At 40.1% G+C, this 12535-nt stretch overlaps 1 protein-coding gene across 2 annotated transcripts in view; it reads left to right on the forward strand.

Annotated features, from left to right (window-relative positions):
- The window catches only part of flt1 (fms related receptor tyrosine kinase 1), a 248293-nt gene that overhangs the window by 130335 nt on the left and 105423 nt on the right, over window positions 1–12535 (forward strand). For both annotated transcript variants that reach the window (XM_078545377.1, XM_078545376.1), the window contains exons 11-12: window positions 1762–1888; window positions 8765–8873. In XM_078545377.1, the coding sequence (XP_078401503.1) occupies window positions 1762–1888; window positions 8765–8873 (236 nt within the window). The remainder of the gene's footprint in view (window positions 1–1761; window positions 1889–8764; window positions 8874–12535) is intronic.

A 12535-nucleotide genomic window follows, 5' to 3' on the forward strand; every position in this document is an offset into this window, starting at 1 on the left:
TCCCTGCCCGGTGTCCTTCCTGACCAATGGCCTCTGCTGGCAGGGACCTAGTGTCCCCCGGGGAATGTCACACAGTGGGCGGGGCCTGGTATCTGGCCCTGCTCCGAAGTTGGAAGTTGAGACACTGTTTTGCTAAATTATGGTGCAATTAATATTCTTGATTCTATTAATATTATCTTTAATTCTTAGTGCCCTTTTCTCAGTGTTTCTAGAAACTATCTGATCTGCTATTTATTTTTGAAGGCTTCAGACAAACTCGTTCAACAAACTGATCCCAATGTGCCTTCAAAAAAGTGACTGAAATCAAGGAGATTGAAGTGATTGGTGGCTAAATTCATAAAAAGCTGGCAAGACATTGTATATTTTAACAAATACCACAAGATATCCCTCAGATATCAGGCACAAACAAACTGATTAAAATATTTAATTGTATTGAGTTCACATAGAAGTGATCTACATTTTCTGAGTAAATAAAAATCAGAAAATCCTCAGCAGGTCAGGCAGCATCTGTGAAGAGAGAAACAAAGTTAACGTTTCAGGTCAATTGCATGTCTTTCATAAGTCCTTAGGAACTGAATCTATCCAAGAGCAAAAACAAGGGAAAAACAAAAGACCAAAACGTGCAGAGAAGAGGAAACAAAATTGGGCAGAAATTGTGTTGAATCCAGAAGGCTATAAGGATGACTGGAATTTCTGGTCTCCTGTCATTTTAATTCTCCATCTTGCTCTTATGCTGATGTCTCTGTCCTCAACCTGTTGCAGTGTTGCAAAGAAGCTCAGCACAAGCTTGAGGAGCAGCACCTCATCTCTTCCTACATTGAAATCCATTTGCCACAGCTTTTCCCCATTCAATTAACCTATCAATATCTCTCTGTAATGTTAACTTGCATCTCATCGTCATTGGTTTTCCTTCGCTATCAAAAAAGGCCATTTCTTGTGTGCTTACAGTCATCTGTTGTGTGTTCTAATGCAGCTGTCGAGCCCGATTGCAGACCTGCATGGCTCTCCACAGTGCGGGCAATGCTTCTATCTACGTTGCTTACAATGCTGCCTATCAGCAAATTTGGATGTGCCATTTTCTATCCCATCATCTAAGTCAATAATAAAAACGATGAATAGTTGAGGTCCTAATACAGATCCATGCAGGACACCACCAGTGACACCCCCCCCAATTAGAGTATCTGCCCATTATGCCTATTCTCTGTCTCCTTCCATTCGGCCAATGTCCTAACCAGGCCAATAATTTGCTTTCAATTCCATGTACTTTAAATTTAGCTAACAGTCTTTTATGAAGGACTTTATTAATTGCCTTCTGGAATCTCATATAAATAACATCCATAGACATGCCCCCATCCACTACTTTAGTAACCTCTTCAAAAAAAATTCAATCAGAACATTCAAATAGAACAATGACCTTCCTTCTCTGATTTTCTTGTTTAAATAATATTTCCAGGGCATCTACTTTGAATCCCCATTTAGTGACAAAAAATGCTCACTAATGGGTGAGTTCTCATATCTCTCAAAGGGAGCTCACCTACAATATGTGGGTAGACAAATAAGGGAAGAAGTATTTAATCTCAGATTATTGGAATCCATATCTTTAGGAAACCATATGGTGTATTATTGGTATCTTGTATACATTAGTTTTTTAAAAGTTAGCTTTTTAAAAGGGTCAGTGGTTTCCATTTTAAGACCTAATTTTAAGTGAAATCATGTAAACATTTGATCAATGCTATAATGAATTTTAAATGCTGTTTCCAGGTGTGAAGCATCAGAGACTGAAAGCAGCGCTGTTTTTCTGGATGCATTTGGCAGCAACATCAATATGCCTGGAAATAAGATTCATGCCATAAGTGAAAGACCAGAATTACTGGAAGGGAAATATAAGGTATATATTAGGAATTAACGTGCATCTACAAATACATCAATTCTGACCAATATCGTTTCAAATACTTTACAAATATATTATAAATATGTGATTTTGTCTGCAGGTAGAATTACTTTGGTATATCCCGGGCATTACTGTGGCTTTTGAGTTCTTCTTCATGTTCTTGTCTTCTTACATACATTCAACATCTCTCCTGAGAGGGCAGGGCACCTATTTCCATGTCCATGCTTAAGCCATTCTAGAACCAACCGATGCAAGGTACACAGAAACAATTGCACCTTCATCATGGGAAACTTCCAGTTTTATCTGTGTATAAGATTGTAGGCCTTAACACTTTTAATCAACGGATCTTTGAGTTAAGGCTTTTTATGTTTTTGGAAAATAAATTTTTGCCTTGATTTTTCTATGGTACTTCTCATCTATTCTCCTCTGGGAATGGATTTAATAGTTAATTCAACCCTAACTAATGGAATAAAGATTTCACTTCCCACTGGCATGTATATGAAATGCACTTAGCTCATCTCAACACACTTCCAAATGGGTTTGAGAGTACAGCATGAAAACATGAAAATACATAGCTTGAATAGTACATTTTCAGTCAATATTTGGCATTTACAATGGGATCATGTTAGATGTGAAAATGCTGGACAGATAAGACCAGCTGGTTCACTGAACTTGTCTCATGGTGCCTTTAGCATTATGATTCTCTGCACCACTCACTACCAGCAATCATACAATTTCTTTGGCCAGGCTAAAATCTAGGCCAGTTTAGAAGAAAAATAATCAAGAAAATTTCTCAGATGATCAAAACTAGTCCAGGAGATTGCATTGACTTTGATTTATATTACTTAATTATCTTTTGTATACTATGATTTCCACCTCAACTGGGAACTGAACCAGCCCTATTTTGAAGGTACGCAGTAAATTCTCACCTGCTGCATGGGCTGTTAATAATTTCCTTTCTCATCACTAAACATGTGTTTAAATATAATTACATAACAAATTGCTTTGGATTAGTGGAAAAAAACAAGGTAATCAAAAACACTGGGCTTTATAGTTACCTCAGAGACTTGAGTGCACAATTCAGGTAATCTTAAGTGCAGTAATGAGGGAGTGCTGCACTGTTGGAGGTGCCATTTTTTTATTTTAGATATTAAACTGAGGTCCTACCTGCCCTCTCAGGTTCACACAAGAGATTCCATGCACTCTTTGAAAAGGATCTTGGGTGCTCCTCCTGTAATGTGGGCAATATATATCCCTCAACTAACATCACTGACATTGGTTATCTGGTCATTGCTGTTTGTGGGATCATGCTGAGCACAAATGTCTGACATTACAATGGTGAATACACTTCAAAAAGTACCTTCTTGGCTATAAACCACTTTGGAACATTCTGAGGTCATGAAAGTGGCTTTCTAAATGCAAGTTCTTTCTTATTATGTAATTCTGAAATTATTCAATGCATTATTTTGCAAATGAATGCAGTGCAGAATAGTTTGAATGTGATGGCATTTGGGTCAGCTCTCATAGAAACAGAAGATTTATGGTCATTTGGCTTATCATACAGTCATAGAATGTTCACAGCTCAGAATGCTGTTATTCAGACCACGGTGTCTGCTAGCTCTCTGCAAGAGCAACTCAGCTAATCCCACTCATATATCCTTTCCCCATGGCCCTGCAAGTGTTTTCTCTTCAGATAATTATCCATTCCCGTTTGAGAGCCACGAGTAACTCTGTCTCTATCACAGTTTCAGGCAGTGCATTGCAGATCCTAACCACACATTGTTTAAAAAAAATTCCTCATGTTGCCTTTGGTTCTTTTGTCATTCACCTTAGATCAGTGTTCCCTGGTTCTCTTCTGCCTATGGGAACAGTTTTTCCCTGCCCACTCTATCCAGATCTCTGTATCAAATCTCCTCTCATCTCTTCTCTAAAGAAACAGCCTCAACTTCTCCAATTTATTTACATAACCAATCTATTTTCTCATTCCTGGAATCATTCTTGTAAATCTTTTATGCACCCTCGGAAATGCCTTTACATCCTTCCAAAAATGTGATGTCCAGAACTGAACACAATATTGCAGTTGAGGCTGAACCAGTGTTTTATAAAGGTTCACCATAACTTCTTTGCTTTTGTACACTGTGCCTCAATTTATAAAGCCCAAGATCCCGTATTAGCCACTTTCGCAACCTGCCTTGCTACCTTCAGTGATCTACATACATAAATGTCCAGGTCCCTCTGCTCCTGCATCCCCCTTAGAATTGTATCCTCTATTTTATATTACCTCTCCTCATTCTTCCTATCAAGATGCATCACTTCACATGTTTCTGCATTAAATTAATCTGCCAAGTGTCCACCTAATCCAGCAGCTTGCCTATGTCCACTTGAAGTTTATCACTGGCCTCTTCACAGTTCATAATACTTCCAAGTTCTGTGTCATCTACAGATTTTTGAACTGTGCCCTGCACACCCAAGTCTAAGTCATTAATGTAGGTCAAAGTGCAGTGACATAATTAAATTAGATTCCGTCTGAAAAATCAACACCCTCAACAGTATTCAAAACTGAATACTGGTTATAGAGCAAAATGCACTCTGGGGACTCCTGCACTATTTGCCTGGTCTTCCTTGACTGAACGGTGATCACCTATTCCCTCTGTGCCTGCATACTGTTAAGCAGCAGGGTGACCACCTCCAGAAACATACTATCCACATAGTCCTCAGCCTCACAGGATGCACCGCAGTGACACGAGCTCCTCCTCAAGCTCCAAAACCTGGAGATTGAGCTTCTCCAGCTGACAACACTTCCTTCCCATGTGGTTGTCCAGGACATGAGAAGCATCCTAGAGTCCCCATTTGGCACTGGATGTGCATTCAACAGGACTGAGGTGCCCTGCCATGCCTTTATTTATTAGGTAAGTAGTTAAACTTAACAAAAATAAACTTAAGACCCGTCCCTGATCTGGTCAGAAAAACTCACCAGCTACTCACTTATCACCTCATGCTCCCTTTCCTCCTGGGTCTTTGATTATAGACTGCAATAAAGAAAGAAATTACTTACTGTTTACTCACCCAATTTACTCACCCTTGGAGCTCTTCCCTGTCCTGAGCCTTCTCTCCTGCTTTCTTTATACTCCTGCAGCCTCTGCTATTGCTGTTGCTACTCAGGTCTGTGCTCATGTAACTGGAGTCCCAGTGTTGTAATAAAATTGGAAGTGTTATTTTGAATATTATCCCAATGAACCATAATATACTAATTCTACACTCACATCAAATAATTATCAATGAAAAAACAAGTCTTTTTCACTCATTCTTTCTCTCTATTCTCTCACTCCGACCTTCTAATATTTTAAAAGGAAAGAATTTGTGTTCATATAGCACCTTATTGTATCCTGAAGATGTCCTGAAGCACTTTATAATCAATTGGTTACTTTGAAGTGTACATCGTGATTATATAGGCAAGCATAGCTACCAATCTTGTGCACAGCAAGGTTCAACATACAGCAAATGAATGAATATTGTTAGTGGTATTGGTTAGGGAGAAATGTTGGCTAGGGCACAGTTCTTTTAATAGTATCGGGAATCTTTTATGTCCATACGAACAGACAGGCATGATCTCAGTTTAATATTTCACCTAAAAGGCATTATCTTTTGATAATGCAGCGCTCCCTCAGTAATGCACTGAAATTGCACACAAGATGATATTCTTGAGTATTTAATGGGACTTGGAACCATGACTACTGACCACTATATTAGTAAAATTTGTGCTTTTTTCCCCTCCTTCTCTTACTCTCTGAGTCCCAGACATAATGGTCACTGAGCTAAGCCATTTTTTATTAACTGTACGAATGACCAAATTATATTAGCAGAGGAATCGAATGAATGTTATGACTCCCTAAGAATCTCAGAGAATCTTGCCACAGGATGTCCTAAATATCTAGTGTTCTTAGGAATTGTGGCCTTTGTTTAATTTCTTAGAGTTGAAATCCATTGAAAAGGTAAAATCTTGTTGACAGTAGCACTGCAGTTTTTTAAAATTCTGCCGAGTTACACAATGAAAATTACTGATCAGACTGACATTAGTTATCTCTACATTGCATGGTGATTGCAGTAAGGCACTTATATATTCAAAACAACATTAATGTTGCATTATGTCATTAAACATTTCTTTATATGTACAATATTTCAATAGTGCAATTCTATTCAAAGCCATGAACAATCTTTTATCACTGGTTGTAAAACATTGTATGAAACTAAGTCCCTGAAATCAAGGAATTGTAGGTCAAATGATTTGTCAGAATGGCCTACATAATGATAGTAATGTAATTAATGTTCTCCTTAATATGACCCCCTAATAATTAAAGATTGTACATATCAGGGTTGAAGGAAAGCACAGGAAATGAGCACAAATTCGCTCTGATTAAAGCAGAATGATGACCGTAATGTTTTAGCAACATTTCCGCACAAACTACTTTACAAATGAGAAGAGTTGAACAAAGTAATTATAGCATAGCAGAGATAGTGCCCTTAAATTATTAAACTCTATTAAAAAAAGCTCCATCACTGTTTTCCTGAGATAAGGTTTCCATACCCCACACCCCAAAGGTCATGCCATTCTGTTAGAGATACTCACAGTATATATATTTAAAACAGTTTAAAGTCATGGATCATTCAATTGCCAAAACGCCCAGTCTGTTGTCATTGCAAATTATGATTGAATGCTTTCAGGTTCAAGGTCCAGGGCTGCTGATCACTTAAATCTCTGTACCACACATGGGATGAATTTCAACAGCTCTTGGGTGGATAGCTTTTGAGAGGGAGATAAAAGCATATGTTATCCAGACTGTGTCATCACAAATGTGTCTTCTACTGGTTGATTGTGGAACAGTTTTGGCACTGGTTGAGCAGAATTACTCTTTTTAAGAAAAGCCTGGCAGATAGTAAGAACTTTTGAAAACTTCTTTTTATTCTTTCTGGGGATGAACCCCATTCTCTCTATTCTTTTGAAGTGTGTGGGCAAGTTGTTTACCTGTGCATCTCTTTTAAACTTTTTGTGCAAATGTACGTGGGGACTTTAGGTTCCTTCTAGTGGCTCTGCGGCCACACAGCTTAGAAGGAACGTTATTCAGGGTACCTATGACTAATTGTCCTGAGAAGGTGATGGTAACTGAATGGCTTGCTGGTTTGTCAACCACATTGATGTGGGCTGGAGTTCCACATAGGCCAAATTGGCTAAGGATGGTGGGCTTCCATCTCTAAAAGGGATTAGTGAAGCAGTTGGGGTTTTATGATAATTCAGCAAATTCATGGTCACCTTCACTGATATCAGCTTCTTATTTCCAAATGTTTTTAACTGACCCCTCAAACTGTCATGGTAAGATTTGAACTTGTGTCCTCTAGATTATTAGTCCAGTTTTTTGAGTTACATATCATTAAGGGAGAAACAGTCTATATGTACATTTAAATTGGCTATTTTTAGTTATACTCAAGCTCTGTACTACTAAGCAACTATGAGAAGAGGAGTTTTCCCAATGTCCTGGTTAACTTTTATCCTTCAACCAACACCTAAAGCAGATAATCTTGTCATTTATCTCAACGCAGTTTCTGAAATCTTGCTCTACACAAATTGGTTGTCTATATTACAGCAGCGACCACTCTCCAAAAGTACTTGATTGGCTTTAAAGCGCTTTGGGATTATCCTGAGATCATTCTTCTTTTGGACAACGAAATCAAATGGTGTCCATTTTTTAATGCTGCTGTACTTCAGGGCTAAACTGATAATAATTATAATACTGAATGCAACAAGGAGAATTCCAATGTCCCATTGCTGATTTTGAAAGGTAGGGAGGTTGATAATAGCTGAAAATGGTAAAAACAGCAAAGTGATACAAAACAAGTTCCCAAAAAAAACAGTATTCACTGAAACAAACAAATATGTATTCAATTCAAGCTAAAACTTCAGATTACCATTACTATTAATTCTATTACAGGTAGAGTACCTCAAATCCAGCTAGCCTAAAAATGGCAAGTGTCTGAAAATCGGACATTTATTTCCCACGCTCGGGATGGTTTAGTGAACCTTGACCCCACCACACCCAAAAGAAGGGAGATCATACTGTGTCCCCTATTCACTTAGTTAATGGGTTCTGGTTTTCTTCCCCCCCGAAAACCAGCTAGTTCCGAGATCCGGCATGGACTCGGTCCTGAGGTTACTGGAGCTGAGGCACTCTACATGTGTATGGAACTTTTTTGCTACATTACATCATTAAATGGTACATTTATACTGAAATTTTTCAGTGACAATAAAGTGTAACTGTAGAGGTGCATTAAACGTGAGTTCAGAGGATCGCTGTGTGAGACCCTTTGGATGAGGCAGCCTCACATTATTTGTTTTAAACTGCATGACAGTACTGTCTAAGCATGTTTGAAAGCTATCGAGAGTTGATATAAGGGTTTAGAGTGAAGAAATTCCCACCTGTATCCATACCTGGAGTAAGCAGAGCTCTCTTCTGAGGAGGAGGACTGTAGATCAATATAAATAAAGTATTACCTGGCTGGAACTGATGTTACAAAACCAGCCTCAGCTATTGCTAAGCGTGACACAAATCAAATCTGCCTGCACATATTCAAAGGCAGGAACAGAACAATAAAGATGTAATGGTTGTACAGAGAAAGCTTTCCTGTTATTCTACCAATATCATTGTTTTGGAATAAAACATTTTCAAAGGATTGAAATATAACAATTTCACAATTATGTAAATGAATAACTAGGACCATTGAATAATTGTACCTGTCACACCATTACTAAAGGAAATTTTCCATTTGATGAGAAGATTAATAGAATGTACATGATTGTATTTCTCCACCTTCTTCTTTTAGACTGTTAGTGTTCTGGTGGTGGCTGAAGCTAATATTTCTGGAATTTATCGCTGCTTGGCTTTAAACAAAGTAGGAAAGGATGAAAGAAATATTAACTTTATTATTACAGGTAAGAGACTGAAACAGGAATTAAATTGCATATTTTAAAAGACTGACAACTTGCATTTATATATTGACTTCAAAGAAAAAACTTTGGACAGCACTTTAATAGGTGATGGTGGAGGTTGTGGGGGGGCGGGTGGTGGGAAGCGCAGAAAAAGAATTGAAATGGGAAAAGAAGATAAAACAATGGGAGCTGAGCTAAGGTGATGAATGAAAGCTTTGACAAAAACTTGTTTGAGAGCATGTTTAAATGTGGAGGGAGGGGTGAAGGAATTCAGGGAGGAAAATCAAGAGAGTAAGGCCAAAGCATCTGCAAGCTCTGCCACTAATCTTGAGATATGGAGTGAGGGTCAGGGGCAGGGGGAACAGATGCATAACAGGCCAAAGTCAGAAAATTAAGGGAATTGGAACCGCTGTAAAATTGAAGAGGTTGTTGAGGGGTCATGGACGGATTTGAAGAGAAACGAGATTTATGGGTTTGGGGACAAAGATCCATTGTACTTCACTCTTAATAGGCAAGTAGGTTTATGTATAGTATAGGGTATGAACATTTGAGTTGAAATAAGTTGGAGTTGACAGAGGATGGTGGCTGGCCGGGGGAACATTGAGAAATTAGAAATAATTTTCGATTTTTCTGCCTGGACGTAACCTGATGGATTGAGTCGCCCTGTATAATAACTATCAACCTCCGTTCTAATGAAATCACTGATTCATCATGGGTTCAATAAAGGGCAGGGAGTAATTCCCAATATCTAGTAGGAAAGTTGCTAAACGCTAATTTTTAAAAAAGTATCAAGTACTTATGCTTGTTAAAATGGTAGTTTTCTTTGTTAAATTATAGATCTGCAGTACAATGTTTAGCTGGAGATTGAATTGGAATTCAAACATTTTTAATTTAAAAATGAGCTATTTCCCCAGAGTATTCAAGTAATTCAGACTCAAAGTATCAATGTGTGTGTTAGGCATTGGTTTTAATAGAATTTTCATTCAGACGACTATGGCATAGTTTAGTTAAAAAAAACTCTGCAACAAAACTCCTATTGGTTACATTAGGGGAGAAAAAAGGAACTCAAATCCACTATCAAAAAGCATTATTAACTTGGATCTAAATCTTATAACTCCTCAGTTATTTTCTTCTCTTTATTTGCTTTCCCTTTCCCAGTTAATTCCCTTCATCCTCATTTATCAGGATACCTGGATAGTGCTAGTCTCCTTTTCTGTTATCACTGCTTCTTGATCAACTGCCCAGGAGGCAAGTTGGAGTGATGTCGGAAGGGACTCCACCCTATCAGTTTTCCTTTCCTCCCATAGATGACCTAGTCAAGACTTGAAATTGTTCCCAATAGGAAGCCCAAGTGCAAATGTCAATTGAGAATACGAGCTCCAGGTTCCTAGTTCCAGTGCTGCAGCTACCAGGAATCTCCTCTTTCTTTAACAACAAAGAAGAGTGTTGTCCTCTATACCCAACGGACATTAAAATGGGAAACTTGGTTCATGCCCTTTGTCTATTGAAAATAGGGGCAGGCTTTTCCTTCCAGGAGTGGGAAATGGACACTGGGACTGTCGTAATCCTATCCCCCAAGGGAAGCAGTTACAGCCCCTGATTTTTACAGAGACAGACTGCTAATTGGCTAGATGGTGGTTTGAGCAGCCAATTAGCAGCTGCCAGAGGAGAAGCAAAGGCGGGACTGAAAGGGAGCAGGCCTGATTTAAACAGACCTTGGCAGCAGTTACTGTGGCTGCCATTTCATTGCATTACTTGCGATGGAAGGATGTCACAGAAGAGGCAGAGGCCTGGAACCCAGGGCAGGACAGTCCTTGTTTTGTGAATATGAACCTAGAGGCCCTCCTTGAAGCAGAAGATCACTCTCCCAAGCCAAGCAATCCTGGATGGAGGTCACCGGTACTATGAGTAGGAGTGTGATGCCCAGAAAAGTAAGATTGGTGCCACTCAAATGCCAGGCAGCAAGAGAGAATTTAATTGTCTCCCCGTGATATTCAACAGCATTACCATCACTGAATCCCCCACTATCAACATCCTAGGGTTTACCATTGATCAGAAACTGAAACTGGACCAGCCATATAAAAACTGAGGCTACAAGAGCAGATCAGAAGCTGGGAATTCTGCAGTGAGTAACTCACCTCCTGACTCCCCAAAGCCACCTACAAGGCACATGTCAAGAGTGTGATGGAATGCTGTCCACTTGCCTGGATGAGTGCATCTCCAACAACACTTAAGAAGCTCAACACCATCCTGGACTTGATCGGCACCCTATCCACCACATTAAACATGCGCTTCCTCTGCCATGGATGCACAGTGGCAGCAGTGTGTACCATCTACAAGATGCCCTCACCAAGGCTCTTTCGACATCACCTTCCAAACCCACAACCTCTACCAACTAGGTGGACAAGGGCAGCAGATGTATAGGAACACCACGACATGTAAGTTCCCCTCCAAGCCACACACCATCCTGACTTGGAAATATATCGGTGTTCCTTCAATGTCGCTGAGTCAAAATCATGGAATTGCCTCCCTAACAGCATTGTGGGTGTACCTAAAGCACATGGACTGCAGCAGTTCAAAGGTTGCTCATCATTATCTTCTCAATGACAGTTAGGGATGGGCAATAAATGCTGGCCTAGCCAGCGATGCCTACATCCCTGAAAGAATTTTAAAAAGCAGGGTTCAGTATAGGAAGAGGTTCAATGACCTTATTCTCTCTGGCAAGCTGAGTGCAACACTAAACCCACAGGATAGGCCTTTAGGTATTCATTCTTTAGCAGACACTCCAGCTGGAGGATCTGGGGGCCTATATTGCTCCTCAACATGGGAGGAGAATGTGCCCACGGCACTTAATAACCTTCAGCAGGGCTCATGGCCATAGTGCTGTTGAAAACCTGGCAGCACTGAGACATGCAGCAACCTATGAATCGGAGCAGTTACTGTTAGCTATAGTGGCCAGCAGAGCCTTTCAAACACTCTTTTTTGTCCTTGTAGGGGAAAAGGGCACATAATGCCCAAGAGAGGACCAAGACAGGAGAACAAGTTCCATACCTGCATGTAATCATCGCATGAAGGAGGGAGGCAGAGACATCGCCAGGGTCACTGGCCACAAGGAAGTTGGACAAGGTGAGATGGACAACCGGATGGAGATAGTGATTAAAGAATGAAATGCGTTCATTAAGTGGATGAATTGCACCCCACCCTATCCGACAGCATGCTGAAGACTGAGTTGCTTTGGGAAGTTCAGCACTGTAGAGGCTTCTGTTCTCTAAGGCTAGTTCTCATGATTTCTTCTTGTATCTCCCACAGGTGCAGATGTCGAGGCAATAACACCAATTCCTGAACTATCACCAGGCTGAGCGCAGCCGGAACAGAGCTTAGACCAAGCACCAACACACCTCACAAGCTCACCTGCCACCAGCACAGATAGTCACCTCAGTGGGTCCTCGTGCATGTTTAGATAGGGTGACACTAGGTGGTGAGCGTGTCACAAGTGTGCAGGAGAAGGTGCCAGAAGCAGAAGCAGCCATGTACAGTGTCCCTTGGAGGATGGAAGATAGACACAGCCCTGCTCAGCCAGTCACAGGTGCAGGGCCTCGGAAGTCAACAGGAAAGGAGGCTCTTCCTAGACCAGCAGCAGAAGATTATGCTCCCACATGTCGGAG

The sequence above is a fragment of the Cetorhinus maximus genome, chromosome 7, assembly GCF_964194155.1.
Source record: "Cetorhinus maximus chromosome 7, sCetMax3.hap1.1, whole genome shotgun sequence".
NCBI lineage: Eukaryota > Metazoa > Chordata > Chondrichthyes > Lamniformes > Cetorhinidae > Cetorhinus > Cetorhinus maximus.